General features: G+C 42.0%; 1 protein-coding gene across 2 annotated transcripts in view; it reads right to left on the bottom strand.

Moving 5' to 3' along the window:
* Matn2 (matrilin 2) overlaps positions 1–23,327 on the bottom strand; it is a 141,161-nt gene that overhangs the window by 65,659 nt on the left and 52,175 nt on the right. For both annotated transcript variants that reach the window (XM_005316315.4, XM_005316314.5), the window contains exons 4-5: positions 20,349–20,471; positions 2,757–2,879 (exon numbers count right to left, since the gene is read on the bottom strand). In XM_005316315.4, coding sequence (XP_005316372.2) covers positions 2,757–2,879; positions 20,349–20,471 — 246 coding nt within the window. The remainder of the gene's footprint in view (positions 1–2,756; positions 2,880–20,348; positions 20,472–23,327) is intronic.

The following is a 23,327-nucleotide window of genomic DNA, read 5'->3' on the forward strand; positions in this document are numbered from 1 at the left end:
TTCAGCAGAGCCCCATGGAACAGCAACTAAACTTGAAAATTGTTCAGACACGATAACCAAAGATACTGGCTTCAAAGATCTGCTTCATCTTCTCCTGCTCAGCCTCTCACAGATCAGCTGCTTGGCCAATGGCTGTCCAGGAAATGGCTGTCCAGGGGATGGTCAAGGACATTTATCGAAGTTAAGCACCTGATCTGTGATGGTGGTGAGCATGGTGATGGTAGAACCATCTGCAGGACCTGGTTCACATCAGGATATGGGTCTTTCTCATTTTCCCATTCTTCTACTAAGATGTCCCACCACCACCAAAGGAAAGGCAGACATTTTTATATGCTCATAAACAGCAGAAGGAGAAGTACCCATCTCTAATAAGCACAGCACACTACAGGGCCCTGGCAACCATAGAAGCTATCTGATCCTGCTTGCCACTCTTCAATAAATGTCAAATCCCAGAAGTTATCACAAAATCCTTAGAGATACAAAGCCTCTCTACGACACTAGAATGAGTAGGCAATTATTTGGCAATATTCACAGAACTGGGCTTTTCCACTGTCCTCCAGTCAGTCTCCCAAGGGCCAAGACAGCCCTTCTAGTCCATCCACTCCCAAGAACCCACACAGGTTAAAGGTTATCCTTGTTCCTTCCCTCATCCATCAGCCAGACCTACTTCCCCTGCTTCCTGAAGGTCATGCACTGGCCCTCCTCACAATGGTCTGATTTCCTTTCCAGCACCCAAAATTTCTACCCAGTGAACAACTGGTAAAGGAAAGAAGAGCAGGTGATAAAATAAAATAGACAGCATGACTTTATTTTTTTTTCTTCCATATTTTTTATTGATGTCTTGTAGTTGAATATAATGATGGGATTCATTGTTATATATTCCTACATGCACACAATATATCAGTATACTTTGGCCAATGCCATTTCCCAGTATTTCCCCCAGGGGAAATACTTCCTTTGAGGGAAGACACTCAAAGATGGAAAATTTTAAAACAACTTTGACATATAACTTACTCATAAAATTCATTCATTTAAATTCAGTGGTTTTAAGTATATTTAGAGTTGTACAACTGTTGCCTCATAAATTTTTGAACTTTTTATTACCACAGAAACAAACACTGCCCATTAGCAGTCACTCATAGTAGCGTGACTTTATTTTGTTAAACATTAACAAAATATTTTGAAATAGATATTTCTTTGGTACCAGGGATTGATCTCAGGGGCATTCGACCACTGAGCCACATTCCCAGCCCTATTTTGTATTTTTTTAGAGATAGGGTCTCACTGAGTTGCTTGGCACCTCACTAAATTGCCGAGGCTGACTTTGAACTCGAAATCCTCCTGCCTCCGCTTTCCTAGCCACTGGGAATACGGGCATGCACCACCATGCCTGGCCTTGAAGTAGAAATTTCTATGGAAAAACTATGGTAAGAAACACAATGGATAGTGACATTTCTCAACTGTTTAAGTTCATTAGTGAAAATATATTATTTGTATAATAAAAGTTAATGAAACAAGAATAATAATTGGTATTTACATGTTGGCTTCTTTTTGTTAGTGTTAGCAAACATGATACCATTGACTCTCTTATCATGGTTACCACCAGCAAATTAAGAAACAAACAAACAAAAAATCCTAAGATTCAGGAGACCAATTCCACTTGTGGACCTCCTATGACAGTCATTTTCCACTAGTGCATAAAAACAAAGCTATGATATTCTCATTATTCACCTAAAATCCCTAAATAGCAGGCTACCAGCTTTGCATTTGTGTTCCCCCCCGCCTTCCATATCCCTCGTTAAGAATCAAGGTAGGTTAGAAAACGTAAACTCTATGTGCAAAAAAATAAGCACATACTGTTTGTGGGACCTAAGATACAACCGGGCTCCTGAAAGCAATGGGATATGGAACAGAAAACACAGGATTCAGTCAGAAGATCTAGGATCCAGTTCTGATGCCAGTGATGTCCTTTTCATCTTCTTAAGATCCAACTCAGCTTCATAAACACCTACTATTTGCCAGGCACCATTTATTGGTGTGAGGATGAATGTGAGCATGCAAGGGCTTTGTAGACAAACAGGGAGGTGCCACACACATATAGGGATTTGTTGGCCTGCCCTGCAGGTGCTAAGGAGACCTGTTATCCGTCACTGAACAAATCAGATGTCATCCCCCTCTCTCTCACCTCTCACCTGCTTACTCAATATGGAGTCACCCAAATCAGAAGGTGCTCAGCAGACTGTAAGTATGAGCTGCAGTTTCAAGAACTGCCCTTAAGACCTCTTTCCTGGACCACTGTCCAAGGTCACTGTTTGTTCTGTCTTAATATATACAGCTGGGCTTACACCTGGTGGTCATTGGGCCTCTTGTTGTGGGAGGAAGGCAGCCAATGTCTTATAGTACCACACAGCACACCTGCCCGCCACCAACTGAATTTCATATGTAACACCCGAGCTATATTTAAGTCAGACCATTCAAAATATATGCTCCAAATTTTAAGAAAATCTATGGAGTCCTTTCCGAGCAATGCAGTAATAGATGATTTTATTTACATAGATTATCATAAATATATCTTTTGCTGAATGAGCAAATGCTTGCCTCAGCCATAAATTAAGTCTTTAATGTTCAAATTCTGCCTAAGAACTAGACCAAAGAACCCAGCACTTTGTTGAAATCCAAAGGAGAGTTACTGAGTGTGTAGGAGGCAAGCGGCCTCCCTCTCCTCCCTCACCAAGCGAGGCTGCAGGGAAACTCACCCACACACTTTTTCCCATCCTCGGCCAGGGTATAGCCACTGTAGCACTGGCAGACGAAGGAGCCCGGCACGTTCACACAGAGCTGCTCACAGGCATGGTCCTCCGTGGCACACAGATCCTGGACTAAGGCAAAGTTGCACCGTTAGAACACAGCTCTGGAGGAGGAGCACCCGAGGGATGCAATGACCAACTCTATTGAAAGGTGCTAAAATAACATTCAAAACCATATTATAAATATGTGATCATACTAGAGGATTTGGGGAAAAAATGCATAAAAGGCAATCTACCAGTCAGAGGCCACCACTGGTAATATTTTGGTGAGTTTTATGTATGGGTAGAAACACATTTTTCAAAGTTGGAATTATTTCTCACCTCTATGAAATACATTAAATAGTTTTTAATTAACATCAATTTGTATTTTCTGATGCCAATGGAAACTGCTTTGAAAATATTCCCAGGGCTCTTGAGAACTGTTTGTTATCAATATGTCATTTTGGGGTCAGTATGTATTACATGTCCACAAAGTGCTGAGCCCTAGCTATTTACCCACACGCACATACAGGCACACATTTACTGGCATACAAGAACGTGTCTGAGGACGAGAAGGTTAAAGGAATCTCCAGTCCACCACTGATTCAGTCTCTCCTTGGCACAGACAGCAGACCATACTGGCACTTTTTCCCAGCAAGGAGATGACTTGGATGCGACAGACAGCTAGCTCTTTCAGTGATTTTGCCATAAAAATTGGAGAAAATTGGAGAGTATGAAAGGGACTGAATATATTATAAGAGAATTTTCTCTGGTTAAAAGATATCATTATGACAGGAATGATAAAAATTCAATTACCTAGAAAGCTTGATCGGTCCCTGAATCCAACGGTTACACTTTTTAATAGCACCTCCTTGACCTTTGAGTTTCATAAATTATTGTGCTTTTAAATACAAAATATTAAAGTGATTAAAAATATTAAATCTATGTGAGTCAGCATCTCTTATTAATTGCCTTGAACAATTTTTAAAAATAAAATCTACATTATCACATGTTTAAAATGCTTATGTTTAAGACGCCATTAATAAGGATTCTTTCTGGTTTTAAAATGCTAAAAGAAATATTGTCACTCCCAAACCTCTAAAGTAGATGGAAAAAAACAAAAACAAAACCTGATAGACTCAAATTCTTTTGCCTCTTACCAGCAGGTTTATATCTTATATTTCCATTTGGGAATTCCAGTTAGGATTTTCCATGTATATTTCCAGTAGATTTAGATATAAGGAAAACAGTAATAATCAGAAAAAGAACTCCAGCTGGTACAAAAATTATAGTGAAAAATCAGGGAAGGACAAAATCTACAGTCATTTATAAACCTAACCCAGAGTTATAAACATAATCTGAATCATAGGATATTCATTTATTTATTCAATAAACATGTGTTGAGCATCTACAATGTCCCAGACCCTGGAGATACGTTGGTGAACAAAGCAAAAAAAAGGAATTTGCACAGCTTGTATTCTACTAAAAATTAGTAACTTGAATACATAGGAAATGTGTTTCTGGCTGAAAGAATAGCAAATGCAAAGGTCCTGGGGTGGAACAAACTGGCCCCGTTTGAGGAACTGAGAGCCAGAGTGGCTATTAGTATCTAGATTGCCCTTCCATGTCTATGTGTTCAGAGGTGGGGGTTTGAGGAAGTGATTAGTTCATGAGGGCTCTGACCTCATCAGTGGATTAATCCATTGGTGGCTGAATGGACCACTGGGAGGTGGGATCTAATGGAGGAAGTAGGGTCACTGAGGGTGTGCGCTGGAAATGTGGGTTTTCTTGGCAGCCCCTCCCTCCCTTTCTCTCTCTCTCTCTCTCTCTCTTTCCTTCTCCTAGTTGCCATGAGCTGAGCAACTTTCCCCTGCCACATCCTTTCACCATGATGTTCTCTCTCTCCCTCCTTCTCCCTCCTTCCCTCCCGCCCGCAGTCTCCCTGGGCTGCCAAGAGCTGAGCAGCTCCCGATGGTGCTCTGCCTCATCTTGGCCCCAGAGCAATGGAGCCAGCTGACCTCGGACCGAAACCTTTGAAACTATGAGCCAAAATAAATGTTTCCCTTTCTAAGTTGTTTCTTGTCGTGTATTTTGGTCACTGCAATGAAGAGCTAACACAGTGGCTTTCATCAGGTGTAACCAAGATGATTAACATACGAGGGGGACCATGATACAACGTGGGAGCATCAGAGTGGGGATGTGCCACTGCCAGTCAGTCAGACACTGGGCAAGGCTGGCAGGTGAGGGCTAGGTGTTTGAAGAATGAGAAACAGCACTCCAGGCCTCAAGAGCAGTGTGAGCACAGTGCAGAAGACAGGAAAGCAGGACAGGCCTGGCAGCTGAATTTCCCTCAGGGAATTCCAGGGCAAGTAGCAGAAGATGATGGGGAAGACCACTGACCCCAGATGGCAGAGGACGGTGGACACACAGGCGGAGTCTTCTGAGCTCCACTCCGCAGGCAGTGGGGACCACTCAAGGAGAAAACCTTAAGAAAGAGACTGGTGACTGACTGCACCTCAGCTGTGCTTGGAAGGATCAGTCTGGCAGCATCACAGATTCTCTCAGTTCTGGGAACCTTCAACCCCATCTAGCCCAGCTCAATGAACACCACTGCGTGGTTTAGCAACAGTGGCAGGTTCTTGAATTCCAGGCTGAGTAGCTCTGGTTTGCCTGCAGGCTGATGAGAAAATCACCTCTTGCTATGAGGATCTTGAATTGTTCCGGGATTCTGACCTCATTCATCAGCTGTGAGTGTGTCCCTGGTCTTTTTCCTCCTGGCATGTATCATGATGCTAATTACTGAAGTGTTTGTGCAGTGATGTATTCATGCGTCTCCTTTACTAGACTCTAAGCTCCCTACACTGGTGGGTAGCATCCCTGCACAAAGTCCTGATGGCTGGGAAGTGAGGTTCCAACCAGCTGTCCCCCAACAGCCCAAGCCCATCTCTGGAGGAAGGCAGGAGCTTCTGCACCTGGACCCGCCCACTCTCTGCTCCAGGTGCTGCCTGCCTCCTTTGGGATGCAGCCGGAACCCTGCCTAACTGCAGTGACCAAGGCACTGCAGGAAAATAGGTGATTTTTCTTCCCTTATTTATAATAGTCTGAATTCAAATTTTCTAACAAATGTTTTTATAATAATGGGGAGAAATCAACATGTTACAAAAGAACTTTTTTGAAAGTATTTTAAAAGTAGAATCAGGACCTTATGACAACAATCCCTGCCTCTCAAGACTTTCCCCTAGTAGAGGGAGAGGCAAGAAAATGCTCATTCCTTTCCAGATAGGCGGGGACACCTGCAAGAAGGTCCTGTCTATGGGAGCAGCAGTGCATGCCTCAGATGCCCAGCAGAACCTTCTGGAGACTTTCTGACAATCCTGATGCCAAGGTACTCACCTTCCATGAAACCAGACTGGCTACGGGTGGGATTCAGGCAGTGGTGTTTGTCAAGGGCCCCCCAACCCTCTAGGGTGCAGCCAGATGAGAGTCTTTGAACCCAATAGATAAAAAAAGTCCCTGCGGTCTTCCAGAGGGAAGGTGCCCAGACCTGGGAGTAAATCTCCCTCTATTACCTGAGAGCCCTCCCCCACGGCTCAGTTTCCTCTTTCAAACAAGAGTGACTGCTCCCCTTGCTTCCCTCTCAGAGCAGCTCAAGGAACACCAGATGCACATGAGGGTGCAAAGTGTGGTAGGAAAAGGAAGACGTACTGCTCGCATTCCAGAAGAATCGTCCCACGAACGGCGAGTGTGCCAGTTGGCTCCAAGTGCAGTGTCCTTTCATACTGTTTTTAGAAAGTTGGGGATTTATGGCCAGGAGTGATCTGTATGTACCCAAGGGAAACCATTGAGGGATTAATCTAATTAAACAAAGACAAAGGAATAAATACAGACTGGGTCTTGGCAAAACCATCTTGTTGTTTTCCTGGCAGTGGTCACTTCCATTTGAACCAGGGACAGATGTTTTTGGATGATTCCTTATGCTTTTGAAAAACAGCATTTTTTTTTTCTTCTTCTCACAGGCTGAGAGAATTTCACTGGGGGTGATAAAGCAAGCCGAGGGGGATGGGAAAGGCTTCAGTTACTCCAGCACAGCCTTCCTCCTTCTCTTCCTGGTGTCCACACTTAGGGCTCATGACTTCAGTCAAATGTGACCTCCTTCAGGAGATTTCTCCAAGCCAAACAGGGCTTAGGTCTCCTTCCTCCAGGCTCCCATAGCCTAGACACATGGCTCCCCCTGGGACATGGGCATTTACCCTGTTACTGGAAGGACTTAATCACATGTCTGCCTGCCCCAGTAGAGCATGAGCTGATCTACTTGGTTTTGATTCCCAGATCCGTGTGTAGTGTTCGGGTGCATGCAGTTAGTGCTCCATAAGTGTTCATTTGCCGAAGGAACAATGACAAAGGCTCATATGCCCTGTCTCCCAACAGGGCTGTTCCTAAAGTCCTACAAACACTCTCTTCCCCTAGAAATGGGTTCCTGAGAAGATGAATGAGAAGGGAACACAACTCCCTTCAAGTGCCTCTGCTCATCCTCAGCAAGAGGTATTCCCATACTGAAAGCAGCCTTGGAGTACGGTGACATCTGGGCACCAAGCCCTAGCTGTGTAGGGGATCTGGGTGTCTTTCCTGGGGAGCTGGTGGCTATGCATTTCCCAGCTCATCACTATTGAGGGACTGACAATAAACAAGATGAAAAAGTAAATATATATGGTCTGTTCTACAACTAGGAAAGGGCATTCAGGAGCATTGAGAGGAGGCCTTCCATTTTAAAAAAAAGGGCTTTGCTAAAATGATTTTGTGCAAGGACCTGGGGAGGTGATGTGGAAACAGGCTGAGGGCCTGACTGGAGCAGGGCAGTTAGGTTTCTTTGGGAAGGGTGGGGATGAGGCTGGCAGGTAGAAACTATATCCGCTTTAGAGTCAAACTGTAGTGGCACCCCCTTTCTCCACAGAAAAGTCTTAACTGGGCTTCTCCAGAAATCTTCACCATGGCTGATTTTAGGACTGTCAGCAAAAGAGTCTCTACAAAAGAGTTCAATGTAGATAAACTTCCTATTTTCGTGTTGTCTTATTTTACTTGTCCACTAGCTGGGAAGAAATCAGCACTCCAGGTGCTGGACACCCCCTTACTAGTTTTGCACAATCATTTATCCAGTATAGTAGTTTGTAGAAATGTGCAAACAAGGCCTCTGGCCTTGAGCTGGGCTTCACAGAGATGTCTACATTTCTAACTGGGCTCCATGGTAACAGTTGGCAGGAGGATGAAAGAGAGGGGAGAAGAAGCTCCCCCCTTCTCAGGTGTTGTCCTTGAAGGCTTGACTTGCCCAAAACAGTGAAAGAAAAAAAGCTGCTTTTATGTGAACTTCTGCAGATTGTAAATGTCTGAGGCCCTCCCCTTACACGCTGGGTATAAAATTCTGAAACTATCTGAACTCGGGGTTCAGGGGATTGATTGATTACAGCAAAAGCTGTGCCCTCTGAACCTGGCTGCAGCCAAATAAAACTGTCTCCTGCTATCTTCGGTGCCTTACCTCATGTATCCCTACAACAAAACCTGGCCCCATCTGGGTGACTTCTGTTAACTTCAAGTAAGTGACTTAAGTGAGATTCAATTTTCATCAAGAAGTTAAATAAAAATTACATCTTATTTGCCAGATTAAAAAACAAAAGTCTACATGAAAGAGTACCTGGCCTACATTAATCCCCTTCTCCTTTCCTAAATCTGGAGGGAGAAAGAAGGAAGAAAAGCCTTAAGTTTGGGAGCAGGAAGGAGAAAGGGGACACAGGACTAGGAGAGAGGTGAGCCCCATCAAATTTTGCCCACATCACAATTCTAACCATAATTTCATTTTATTAGATACATAGGAAAACTACGAACACGAATATTAGATTCAAAAATGTTTTAAAAGTACCTTTGGCTAAGTTTCGTTTGCTAAATTGATCTGTTACAGCAAAGTGGGCAATTTTGAGGTTTATAACGAAAGATCTGGCCAAATTCACGCTCGACCTTGCCAGAGGCAACTGTCAGCATGCAGTGATGGTCCATAATATTCACTCCTTCCTACAGGGCATGGTGGCTGCAGGGGCTTAGACTCCCCAGGTGAAACTAACCCCCCCCCCAGCTGTGCTGAAATCCACCCCAGTGTTTCCCTAGAGGTTCGCTTGCACCCTAGATTCCAGCTTCTTCTTTATTCATCATTTCAGCCCTCGGCACTGGGTCCCAGCCCAGAGAACTTGGGAAATTTTCATCCGGCTACATTGGAGGAGGGGAGCATGGGACAAAGACTGTGGCTGCCTGGCTGACATCATCTAGAGCTAAATCAAAGGGTTTTTTTTTTTTTCCTTTTTTTTTTAATAAACTTTTCAGAATTGTAGACAGGCCATGCTGTGGTGCGGTTTAAACCAACAGTTTAATTCTTCCTTGGAGTTTAAGCAAATGAACACCTTTATAATAAGCCACTCTCTACTTTTTACAGCTCCTGATGTTATTTAACCCAAGATGTAGAAATCAGAAATTATTTACCACAGCAAGAGAGAAGTGTGTTATTAGGGCTGCAATTTCACTCAACTGGGAATGGTGGGGTCTCTGCCTACCCTACCCCAAAAGCTCTCTCAGAAGTTAGAGACCCACAAATGCTGGCAAAATCTAGGCCTGCATTTGGGGGACCATCCCCTTTCTTTCATGGTGTGTGAAAGCACTAATCTTATTTTGACAGCTGCAGTTTGGATTTAAAGACTTTCAACAGTAAATGTGAGTCATCGGCCTTGTGCTCAGAGAAACAAAACGAACCCAAAATCACAGAGAAAAAAAAAACCTGGCCTTGCAGGCAAGCTCCAGCTGGGACTGCTCCCCATTCTCTCAAGGTCCAATTCTTTTTCAATCAATTCTTCAATCCACTAACAAGATTTTGGTTTTCTTTGGAGAAGGGAAAAGAAGGAGGGGGAGGGGAATCCCCCAAATGAAGCCTTAAAACAGAAGTAAGTCTGACTGAATGAGGCTGATCAAAACAACAAATAAATGTGAACAGTGCCCTATTTCTGCTTTTCCATTTCCAAATGGTTGGCATATCATTATGTTCTGAATATAAACCCCCTCCCGAGTGGACTCCCCCGGGGAGAAATCTAGTTTAAAACATGTAGGTCAATGGTCCTAAGCTAGAGTGGACATCAGACATTCCTGGGGACTTGAGAAAACACATGTTCCCAGGGCCCTGCCCCAGAGGGCCTGTTTAGTAGGTCTAAGGCAGGCTTGGGGACTGGCATTTTAACAAGGTCCCTGCAAAGCAGATGCTGCAGTCCTTCAGAACCGCTTGTCTAGGTGCTTATGAAAATACTGAAGCAGAAGAGAAGTCGTACAAGGTGCAAGCTCGTCTCCCTTGCATAAGCATTGCCTTCTTAAACTGACATTTGTCCACTCACATCTAGTTAATTCGGTTCTTCCATAGGGCTCTATGCACCCATGCCCTGGCACAGGCAGAGAGTGAGCAAGTAGCCCATCCTGATCTCTCAGCTACTAGGCCCAGCAGCCAGGGTCAGGAGGGAGCTGGCAACTGGATCTCCTCTGCTCACTAGGTCCCCACAGCTGCTCATGTGCTCCTGGCAGCAGCCAGGTCATTACTGTTGATTCTGCAGCAGAGGCAGCTGCTCTGTGCGTGAGGGTGGCTGGCTCTCACTCTTCCACTCTTGCCCTGCCTGTGAGCTGCCCCAGTGCTCATACCCTGACCTTCACTTTCCACACTCCCTCCTTCCATCTGATTTCTTGCTCTTTCAGGGTCAATGACCACCCCTGAGCAGGTCCAGCCCAGGCTTTTCCTTGAACTCTATAACCTTACATCTTGGCTGCACCCAGCCGCTTGTGTGGCTTCCCTCCTGGACTCTGCAGTTTGCCCTCAAAACCTGGCCTCCTTTCTGAAATAATCTGTCAGTGTCAACACTACTGCCCCACCCACCATCCCCACCTTAGGTCATCAACTTCTCCCTGGGGGCTGCGATTGTTGCTGTGGTCTCTTTAATTAATTGTTGCTGTGGTCTCTTTAATTGACTCAGTGTGTGAGTCTAAGAAGCACGCCCACTGAGTCAAAGGAACCAATCGGAATTGCAAACTGTCATTTTTATATCCTGCTCTGTGTGTGGAGGGAGCAAGGGAAGCCAAAATCTTAGTGTCTCTTGGGTCTCAAGTATATAAGAGGGTCTAAGCCCTATAAGAGGGTCTGGCCGTAGAGGGAAATCCACAGGGAACGAATGATATCTTTGCCCCACTCTGCCTCCTTCCAGGCCAGAACATAGATTATTTTTTTAATATTTATTTTTAGTTATACACAATACCTTTATTTTATTTATCTATTTATATGTGGTGCTGAGGATCGAACCCAGGGCCTCGAATGTGGTAGGAGAACACTCTACCACTGAGCTACAACCCCAGCCCAGAAGAACATAGATTATTGTGAGCACCCAAAACTGTGGTTTTGCCCTTGGACCCTGTGTTCTGCTCCTCCTAGTGATCAAAGAACACTATGTGCACTCACCTTGAGATCTAACTGCTCCACCCCTTGTCTCCACTCCCATTCCCTCCCGGGTCTCCCTAAAACTATGCCTACAGGTAGGCCAGTCTAGTTCCAGGACACCTTCTTTGATCTCTTTTCTGACAGCATTTTATCTGAGTGCCACTTGCCTTCCCAAACCTTCTGATTCATATACACGAATTTTGTTGAGTTACAACGAGCATGCAATGAACTGCACATGTTTAAAGTGTATAATTTGATAAGTCGGACAGATTAACATATCATCGCTGAAAAGATCCACTCCCAAAGATCCTCTTTTGGCTTTGTAATCCCTCCTCCTGTCCCGCCTCTTAGCCCTAGGCAACCACTGGTTGGCTCTTTGTCATTGATCTGGCACCTTTTGCTAATGGAATTATGAAATAGGTATTTTTTTCTTTCCACCTAGTTTTTCATTCAACATAGCTATTTTTGAAGTGCCAGGCTGCTGCCTGTGGCCTTGGTTCACTCCTTCCATGGCTAGGTAGTCCTACCTTACATGTATGTGTGTTATCCACTCACCTGCTGATAAACATGTGGACTGTTCCCAGTTTAGGTCTACAACGGGTAAAGTGGGGGTGAACATTTGTGTTCAAATCTTTGGATAGAAACTGCCAATTTGTTGGAGCAAACACTAAAAGTGGAATGTCTGGGTCATGTGGTAGGTATGCATTTAACTTTGTAAGAACTGCTAAACTCCTTTCCAAAGTGGTAGGACCTTTTCACATTCTCACCAGTAGTGCAGGAGAGTTCAACCTCCTGACTTTTTGCCAACACTTGGTATGGCCAATCTTTTACAGTTTATCTATTGTGGTGCCTGTGTAGTGGTATCACCCTCTGGTTTTAGTTTTCATTTTCCTACTATCTCATAAAATGTTGAACGTCTTGGGGCTGGGGATGTGGCTCAAGCGGTAGCGCGCTCGCCTGGCATGCGTGCGGCCCGGGTTCGATCCTCAGCACCACATACCAACAAAGATGTTGTGTCCGCCGAGAACTAAAAAATAAATATTAAAAACTCAAAAAAAAAAATGTTGAACGTCTCCTCATGTGTTTCTTTGCCATACCCATGTCTCCTTTGGTTTAAAGTCTATTCAAAACTTATGCCTTTTTTTATTGGGTTGTCTTGTTATAGAGTTCTGAGAATCTTTTAAATATTCTAAAATCCTTCATTAGATATATGTTTTGCAAATATTTTACCCACCTTTTCTTTTTAGTAGAGTTGTATTTCAAAGAGCAAAAGCTTTAATTTTGATGAAGTTTATTGTATTGCTCCTTTGTTTTGCAGCTTTGTGTGTACGCTAAGAAATCTTTGCTAAATCTTAGGTTACAGAGATTTTTTTTCTTCTACATTTTCATTTGGATATTTAATAGTATCTACTCTTACATTTAGGCTTGACATCCATTTCAAATTAATTTTTTCACATGGTATGAGATAAGATCAAGGCTAATTTTTTTTTTCTCTTTTGCGTATGGTGATCCCCTGGGGCAGCACCATTGCTGAAGGCCCCTCTCACAGAACTGTCTTTGCACCCATGTCAGAAATCATTTCACCATATACATAGGGTTTACTTCTGGACTTTAGTCTGCTCTGCTGATCTATATGTCCATCTTTCCATCAATACCACACTGTCTTGGTTATATTGTTGCTTTATAATTAGTCTTTGAAACACCTACAGGCTGGGGTTGTGGCTCAGTGAAGAGTGCTTGCCTCACATGTGTGAGGCACTGGGTTTGATTCTCAGCACCACATAAAAATAAATGAATAAAATAAAAGGTCCATCAAGAACTAAATAAATTTTATTTTAAAAAAAGCTACAACTTTAGCTTTTCTTAAGTTTTAGTTAATATTCATAATTGTGAATTTGCTACTCATTAAAAATTTGCTTAAATTTTTGCTTAAATTTGCTTAACCCCCAATCAGTACTTGGATCATTTTTTTAGTCAACTGTAGATAAGTGAAGGGCAGAAAAAAAGTTTGAGTCTCCCAACACATCTGTTCCCAACAGAGGTCAAATAAGGCAATGCTCAGACTTCTTGTTTCAGCTCTTGTCTTATAAAGGAGCAACTTTTTTTGTAGTATAGCTAGGGCCACTAGCTATACTACAAAAAAAAAGTTTTTTTGTTGTTGTGCTTTTGTACTTTTTCATGGTGATTTGATGGCACCAGAGAGTAGTGCTGCAGTGCTGTCTGGTGTTGCCAAGTGCAAGAAGGTGATGACATACATTATGGAGAAAACAACATGCGTTAGATAAACTTCATTCAGGCATGAATAGTGGTGCTGTTGGCTGCAAGTTCAATATTAATGAGTCAACAATATAGAATCAATAAATTTGGCGTCCATGGAAACACAAGCTACTCTTCTGATAGGAAATTAATATACAGAACATATAAAAAAAACTAAAACAAAATTACCACACCAAAAATAAAACCACCAACAAAATCAATAAATGGGCAAATGAACTAAATGGACACTTCTCAAAAGAAGAAATACAAATGGGTCAACAAAAACCTGAAAAAATGATCAACACCATCTCACACCAATCAGAATAGCAGCCACCAAGTATATAAAAAATAATAAATGCTGAAGATGATATGGAGAAAGAGGAACACTTTTATACGGTTGATGGAAATGTAAATTTGTATAACTACCATGGAAATCAACATGGCATTTCCTCAAAATACTGGGTATGGAACCACAGGATATGACCCAGCTATACCACTGCTTGATATTTATCCTAAAGAATTAAAGTCATCATACTGTAGTGATACATACATACCCATGTTTACAGCAGCACAATTCACAATAGTCAAACTATAGAGCCAGTCTTAATGTCCATCAATGGATGAGTGGGTAAAGAAAATGTGGCATATGTACACAATGGAGTTTTATTCAGCCATAGAGAAGAGTGAATTATGTCACTTGTAGGTAAATGGCTGGAACTAGAGAATACCACGCTGGGTAAAATAAGCCAAACTCAGAAAGTCAAGGGTAGAATGTTTTCTCTCATATGTGGAAGTTAGAGAAGAAAAAGGTTGGGTGGGGGGGAATGGGAAGGATCTCATGAAAATAGAAGGCAGCCAATGGAGTGGGGAGAGGGGAAAGTGGGAGGAGGAGGAGAGTATTGAGGAATTAAATGGATCAAATTATACTGTTAAATTGTGTGCATGTACAAATATTTGACAACAAATCCCACTGTTGTGTATAATTGCAATGTTCCAATAAAAAGGGAAAAAAATGGAAACACATGAAACAAGGTTGTTTACTGATTTATGAATGTTGTGATTAGCAGTTCATAGGAACCTAACCCGGCCTTCCACTAGAAGTAATGATTCAGTGTCTGCTAATTCAATATTTGTGAATTAGGATGAGAATTAATGAGAATTGATTATATTCGGCTATTCCAGGTTTTTTTTTTGTATTTTCATATATACTTTAGAATCAAGTTGTAAATTTCTAAAAAAAAAAAATCTGCTAGGATTTTGATGGGGATTGCTTTGAATCTACAGATAATTTGAAAAGAACTGACATTTTAGCCATATGGACTTTCAATCTATGATAACAGGATAAGCCTCTATTCCTTTAGATCTTTTATTTATCTCAGAAATCTTTTGAACTTTTTCAGTGTATACAGATCATGCATATCTTTAAAACTCATACTTAATTTAGCTATTTAATGCCATTATAAATGTATTTTAAAATATCAATTTCTTATTTTGTTGCCAGTATGCAGAAATACAATAAAATAATTTTTGTATTTGACTTTTTATCTTGCCACCTTAATAAACTCATTAGTTTACTAGTTTTTTTAAAAAGAGCTCATTAGTTTTTCCACAGAGGCAATCATGTAATTTAATAGACAGCTTTACTATTTCCTTTCTAATCTGTATGACTTCTAATTTCTTTCATTATTACTCCAATTAGACCCTTCAATACAATGTTGATGGAAGCAATGAGTTTTGTTCGTTATACTGTTTTGTTTCTTATTTTAGAAGGAGAGCATTTAGTCTTTTACATTTCAATGCAATATTAACTGCAGATTTCTCTTTTAGAGGCTGTTTATGAAGTTGAAGCACTTCCCTTTCATTTCTACTTTTTGAGAGTTTTTATTATGAATGAATGTTAGATGTTATCCATTACCTTTCCTATATCTACCGAGATTATTTTTCCTTTTTAAAAATCTGTTAATTTGGTGAATTACATTGATTTCTGAATGCTAAGCCAAATTTGCATTGATGGGATAGAATGGTCTTGATATATTATTCTTTTTAGATACAGTATTGTTGGATTTTAGTTGCTACAATTTTGTTAAATCATTGCATCCAAATTCATTAAGGAAGTGGGTTACAGTTTTCATTTCTCTCTCTAATAATGTGATTATCTTTCTGGCTCATGCTCCTTTTTTAAACTTTAATATAAAAGCTATCAAATCACTTATATAGCTTGGGAAAATAATGTGGGAAACATTTCCACAGAATAAGAGTACAATGTATTTGGTATGGTTCTTGAGACAGAAGCAGAGGGACAGAAATCTGTATAAGAAAAATGGTACCTTTTGCCAAATGTTGCACTTTCATTAGACAAATTAAATGTTCCAGAAGGGAGGGGAAATTCCATATATATAAATATATAAAAGACACAAGATAAGATTCTTTCTTGTTAGTGAAAAAGGAATTCCAGGGGAGGGAAACGATAAGGGAAATATTCACATGGAGAGGGCCCACTCTGTGAGGTTTCTTCTCCCATACTTTTTTAAATGGGGAAAAGGAAGGACGTGAACCTTTATTGTTCTAGCACTAGGCTAATGCTTTTGATATGCAAAACATGATCTCATATAACGGTATTTGAAAGGCAAAAAGGATCTATAATGTTGAACTTTAAAATGTTCTAAATCACCCTAAGAGCAGATCCCAGAAGGTTAGATTCTTAAATGCACTTGATCTAGTCTTTGAATGGAAAGGCACTTTGCAGGCAGCTGATTTTTCATTCAGAATGGGCTATCTGAATTGCAAAGAGATCTAATTGCAAAGTCACCTAACGATGGATTTATGCTACCCCTGAAAAAGAAAGTTAGTGAGAGTGGGTAGAATGAGTGCTAATAACACTTCAATAATTGAAGGACTTTCTTTATTTGGGTAAGGAAATAGCTTTCTGGCAGATGGCTTCAGATGGCAGAAATAGGATCAAAGGTGGAGAGTAGGATTTCAATTCAGCCACTAATCCAAGCTGTTTGGATGTAGCTTTGCAATGACCCAGTTCTTAAGAGCCATCGCCCATCTGGGATCCTGGGAGGAGATAGAATTCTGGGGTTATATGGAAGAGGGAGGGAGCCAGAACTCTGAGAATCAGCATCCATCACTTGTTACCACTCGAAGAATCTATGAATCAGCTGTGTCTGCCTCCTTTCTCCATCAGGCAAAGAATAAATAAATAAATAAATGTGTGTGTGTGTGTGTACATGCAAATAAATATGCTTTGTCCTCCCTCTTCCTTATGAAATATTTTATTAGAGATTGATAGCCAAAGAGAAAGCTCATCAAACACTCCCAAACCTCACAGCACTCAGGCTGCATCCACAGCAGTTCTGGGGAGCTCAGAGGGCAGCCGTGCAGAGAGACAGTGACCCTGTGCCACAGCTACCTGAAGAGACAAGTAACTGTCCATGGCCCTGCCTGGCGCTCCATCCAGTAGGGTCCCAAAGTGGGGCAGCCCTCTGGGGTATCTCAGCAGGGCAGACTCCTCACCAACCACAGCACCAGCAGCCTGGATGGCCCAACAGCCAGTCCTGAAACCAAACCCAGGGTCACTGTGCTTTTGAAGACAGTTGCCTAAGTGGCCCTCCCACCATCATTTTGTGCAATGACAGTAGCACAGCATTTGGCAGTGAACTTGGGGAACTATCAGTTAAATGTTAGTTAGTCCTGGTGAATGAGTTCTGAGTCTCTTCAGGATCAGTGGGCCATGGAATCTATCTGTCCTGGGCTTGAAGAGGCTTCTCTGGGTTGCAGGGTTGCCCTGTTGCCATCTGGGGGCCCTCAAGTATCATGTGAGAGTATCAAACGGTGGCTCAGAGCAAGGACATAACAGGATTTGGATTCTGGTTTGGTCACATTGGTAGCCATGTGACCTTGAGTAAACTTTCTAACATGTTCGTTCCTTATTTTCCTTACCTGTAAAATGAGAATGATAAAATTAACTTTAAGAGCTCATTGTGAGAGCTGGGGTTGCAGTTCAGTGGTAGAGCACTTGCCTAGCATGTGTGAGGCACTGGGTTCGATTCTCAGCACTGCATAAAAATAAATAAAGTTCCATTGACAACAACAACAAAAAAAAAGGTTAGCATTTAAAAATAAAAAAGAGCTCATTGTGAGAATTAAATGAGAAGACAGAGAGAAAGGATTCAGGAGAGCCTGGCACATGGTTAGGACTGACTTTGCGTCCTACACACTGAGCTCCATATGGGCTGCAGTCCCTGTTGATCACAGGTACCTTGGCTGTTTATTGGATTCACCCATGAAAGAATGGGAGCTCCAAAATCAAAGCAGCATTGCTGTTTTATTTCCACTTCTTTACAGGCTGCCTGGTATGCCTTGTATTCTCAATGCATGTTATATTGAGGAAAATAAATAAATAAATGAACCAATCAATGAGGATTTGAAAGAATGAATGACAAGAACTTCTTAGGGAATAAGAGGTTTTTGGACAAGGGGGTGTAACCCCCATTTCTTTCCATGTAGGAGATTGTCCTGCTACATACAGGACAAAAGAGAAAAATGGAAATAGCAGTGTCTTGTTCCTCTTCAGGCCCATGAGAGTTTTGCAGGGACATGTTCCTGAGAGCAGTTGGCAAAGAGAGGTCGGTGGATGGCATAGCTGTCCCTTGCCACAGCTTTAACTATTCACAGGACCAAATTCAGGGGTTAACAAAGACTGATCAATAAAGTCAGTATTAATTTGTTGTCGCCATTCCCATTTTATGGATAAGAAAAATTCAAAGTAAAGGGATTTAAATAACCAGCTCAGGGTAAGACAGCCACAAGGGGTAAAAATTTTCAGGATTCAAACGAGACCTGTAGACCATAAAGGCCTTGTTCTTCCTACAAGGCCATTGGTATTCCAATTTCAGAAATAAAAAAAAAAAAAAAAAAAAAGACTCTTGAGTATGATCTTTTTCTGACAGACAGGGAATCGTACATATGTTAAGCTAAGTGTGGTGCTGAAGGTAGTGATAGCTTAACTCCTTCAGGGTCATTGGCAGGCTGGTCAGTTGGGCGGCTGAGCCCTGCTCAGGCTCCTTCTCTTCTCTGGAGGTGAGGCCCTTCTAAAAGTCCACTCACTGCTCAAGGCTGATGAACCTCAGTGTATGGCAGCAGTGGGTCAGAAGATCTTGGCAAATCCAGACCAGTTAACCCAATCTCTGACTGTGAACCCAGGAGTCACTTCCTGACTCGTTCTTAGCTGTGGAAGTATGAGAGCCACTGCTTTGGGCCCCAATCACATCTCCTCCCTGCTACCCCACCTTGGTGTCTGTTAGAAGCCCCAGTGCAGCCCCAGGCAGGGGGCAGTCCAGGGACATCAGGGGCCATGGAGGGCCCAGGCAGGGATGGCAACCCTGCTCACGAAATCAGAGGGAGGACCTTTTGGTTTTTTATTAGAAATCCTCTGGCTTGGCTCAGCCAGCCCATGGGAAATGGACATGGGCAGCTTCCCAGATCCCGGCTGAACACTGGGACATCCGACAAGGAGAAGAATCCTTGTGACCCTCAGAAGGGCAGGGCAGAAAGGGAGCAGGCAAGATGGAGGGAGGCTGAGCACACCTGAAGAGGACAGGGAGAGACTAGGAGATGCTTAGGATGGTTGCTAAGTGAGGTGTGAGAGGATGTGAGCTGACCTTTCCCAGGCTCGCCCAATTCTTCTGTAAACTCCCTTAAACCCTGTGAGTATTTTCTGTGAGTGATTTGTGCTGTGGATCCTGATGAAGCGTCAGATCTTGGAGCAGAAGATGAGGATGATTCCAGCTACTTAACATCCGGGGGCCTGGGGTCTGAGAGGAGCCTAAGAGCTCAGAGCTCCCTGGCCCTCGGCGTTCAGAGGGCTCCAGAGCCACAGAACTGGAGGGAGTCAAGCAGATGTTCCCTAATCTTGGGGAGCCTCCAGCCATGCAACTCTTTAACTGAAAAGTGAGAAGAAAAATGGAAAATGTGGTTTGGCTCTATAAAAGTGATACTAATTACAGCCATTTGTGCAAACTGCTTTCCATTAGTGCTTAATTGCTAACCACGTGGTATAGGAACAATTATGCATTGCAAGAAGTACATGTCAGCTTGGCTGAGTTCTGCTTCCCTCCTGCGTGCTGGTCTTCCTCAGTCTTTGCTTTCATAGCCTGCTTGTCTGTGGGTTAGGACAGCAGCTACGCTCAAGCGTGGAGAAAGATCGAGCACAGATGTATGGGTAATTCTGTCCTGTAAGGGATGGTTACCTGGTGCTGGCTCAGAATATGCCCTTTTTTAAATTTAGGAGACCGATAAAGCATCCCTCACCAAAGCAACCAGATCCCTGCATACCTCTAAAACAGAACTTAAGTAATCATTCCCAGCTGAGGTAAATAACTCATCTTAAGTCCATGCTTTAGAGAAGAGAGTAAAATATGGAAACAATTCCTCAGAGTACACTTAATAAAAACAGCAGATAAAAAGGTTCTTCAGTAGCTGTCCCTAAAGAAGAAGTTGAGAGGTTTTGAAGGGGACCAGCTCATACATACCAAGTAACTTTTCTGAGATAGTGACTCCACTAATCTTTCACATTCTGCCTGGTGGCCTACTATGTGCCAGGGTCTGGCATAAGCACCATGATGGGCAGGTGGGGGCAGGGTCAGCACAAAATATGGAACCTTGTCTGTCCTCAAGGTAAGTGGGTTGGGAGAGGGACTTCAGATGAATTAAATAAATAAATAAATAAATAAATAAATAAATAAAGCCCACATGAAAGAAGAGAGAACAATACAGATATATCCGCAAAGCAATCTTACTTCTGCAAGTCTTCTGATCCGAGTTGAGAATGTACCCTTGTTTGCACCTGCAGACATATGAGCCAGGAGTGTTGATGCAGAAGTGGGCACAGTTGTGTTCCAGGATGCTGCACATGTGGACCACTGAAAGGGAAGACACAGGCCATTAAGTGAACAGTGATGCTTTCCCTAACATCATCCCACCCTACATTTATTCTGAGCCTACTCTGTGAAAGAGAGAGCAGGACCAAATAGAAGTGAGCTGCAGGCCCTCCCCTCAAGGGGCTTTACGATCTAAGGTACACAATACAGGTACAGATAGGTGGCATCAACAACTTATAAAGGACCATGTAGGATTGTTGGAAAACAATGTTAAGATGAACCATATGAAATTGCTGACATCCAATTGTTTTTGACCTACAAAACCAGAAATTTCCAGTTTATCTTAATAATACCATTCAGCAGGCAGGATGATCAGAAAGTTTACTGACTACCAGAAGATGCGTTAGCTTATGTGGATTTCCATAGGTAGAATTGGAGTTGGAGAAAAAGCTATTAGTTAAATGAGGATGTGTTAAAGAGCCCAAAATCTCCCAGGATCACAAGTTGTTGTTGTTTTAATATTTATTTCTTAGTATTTGGACACAATACCTTTATTTTATTTATTCATTTTTATGTGGTTCTGAGGATGGAACCCAGGGCCTTGCACATGCTAGGTGAGCGCTCTACCACTGAGCCACACCCCAGTCCCCTAAATAATGCATGTTTTTAAATATGCAAAAGTATACAAAATTTTAGAGTAAGAATGAATTCATAGGTTTCATGTTAGCGTAATTTTTATATCTCAATTTAAAATATTTCTGCATTTATTTTCTGAAGTACCTCAGCTCTTAGATGCATAGATTCTTGCATAAGTCTACATGGAGCTTATAAAATTCTCATTGTTTTTTACACCTTAATTTATGACTATACTCAACATAATGCAACTCAAGCATATTTAAAATTAACAACTCTCAGTGTGCAAGTTATGTAAGTGTTCTTACAGTCACAAAAGATGTTTATATGTAGAAAATAATTCTATGAATTTAAAATAAAAGGGGCACTCAAAAGCTAAGAACAATTCCATTCATCTAGCACTTAGAAAAACTCAGCTATTGATGAAATCCATCCTAAAACCATGGCTCTTTATGTCTAAGTAAGAAATATGGTGAGCAATAAATGGAATAGGGGAGTAAAACTGTTTTATTTCATGACATTATAATATAGAATGTATTGTTCTGAGTTTATGCTTGTGTTTTAGCTCCTGTTAGGCACAAAAAACATTAGGAAAGTCCATAGATTAAATCTCACGTGTCATTTTTACTACAGAGTGAAATAACCATCTTTTTTGTGATGCTGAGCAATTACATAAAGTGGGACACAAATAGCAATGGCTCATATGGACTTTGTGATGGTTAAGTTACCCAAGATAGTAAAGTGGTTAGAAGAGTGTCCAATATGGGTGGTGGGGGGTGTGTACTCTGTACCAATTTAGAAATGCCAAAGAAAATATAATGATGTTTTAATTGACATGTTTCGTTTCATCCTATAAGTACTGATCTTTGACTTTGACTTTGGATTTTCACTCCACATGAGTCAAAGTTCTATCTATACTGATACATGTATTGTATTTCTTGGAATCTAAAATGTACCCCAATTTCAGAGATGTTCAAATGTGAGGACACATAGAATCAATCCTCATTATTTGTGGATTCCATATTCGCAAATTTGCCTACTTGCTAAAATTTATTTGTAACCCCAAATCAATATTCACAGCACTTGCGCAGTCATTTGCAGACACGCTCAGAGAGGTGAAAAATTTGTCATCCGACGCAGATGTTCCCAGCGGAGGTCGAACAAGGCAACGCTCTGTTTTCTCGTTGAAGCTGTCATATTTCATACTGCAAACAAGTCATTTTCACAGTCTATTTAGTGCCATGTTTTTGTCATTGTTGAGCTTTTCATAGGTGATTTTCCTGTTTGAAAGGGTGAAGAGCTGCCTAGTGTTCCCAAGAGCAAAAAGGTTGTGATGTGCCTTTTGGGGAAGATATGCATGTTAAAATAAGCTTCGTTCTGGCACAAGTTATACCTTTGTTCATAAAGGTATAAATGTTAATGAATCAATATTCATATGGTAAATAAGTCGTGTTTAAACAGAAACACAAAATGAGGTAATTTATTGGTCAGTTGACAAAAACATCAAATGACCAAGGGTCACAGGACCCACAGATGTACCTGGGATGTTTTGCATCCTGCAAGGCTCTCCTCTCTCCCTGGACTGCTGCCATCAAGTCACTCGTGGGCATAAGGACACTCCTGAGGATCACATAGCATGTCACCACCATTCCTTCATAATGAAGGAAGTCTAGAGTTTAGGCAGCTGACTCCACCCAGTGCCCCCTGGGGAGGCCCCAGCAATGGGCCTGGTGCCTGACTCCTCACTGGGACCTTGACAGACAAAATACGAGGAGGGTGAGGCAGGGAAAATCCCAGGTGGGCAGCAGGCAGCCCTGTAGGAAAGAGAGTGGCCTTTGGAAATAGACCACCCAAAAGCTCAGATTTGCCACCTATTATGACCTGTATGAATTACTGAATTTCTTTTAACTCCACTTTCTTCCCCTGTCAAATAGGGACCTTATAAGAACTATTGCATAGGGTTAGGAGGGGCAGCTCGTAACTAAGGCTCATTTTGGTCATATCCCATAAAAGAAACTAGAACCAGGAGTTTGTAACTGGGCACAATTGGAGAGCACTGGATTAGGAACCAGAAGACTTGCATTCTAATCTCTTCTTCCTTGTGGAACAAGTGAAGGAAGAGAAGGAGGTGTGTAGGAAGCTCTTTTGAGGCCTATTTCTTCACCTGTAGAACAAAGGCATGAGTGGGCTCTAGGGACCCTCAATACAGACCCCTAGTATTTAGTCTGTATAGCAGCCCCCTCTCTAGAAACAACACTTCCAGAC

This window comes from Ictidomys tridecemlineatus, chromosome 7, assembly GCF_052094955.1.
Source record: "Ictidomys tridecemlineatus isolate mIctTri1 chromosome 7, mIctTri1.hap1, whole genome shotgun sequence".
Lineage (NCBI taxonomy): Eukaryota > Metazoa > Chordata > Mammalia > Rodentia > Sciuridae > Ictidomys > Ictidomys tridecemlineatus.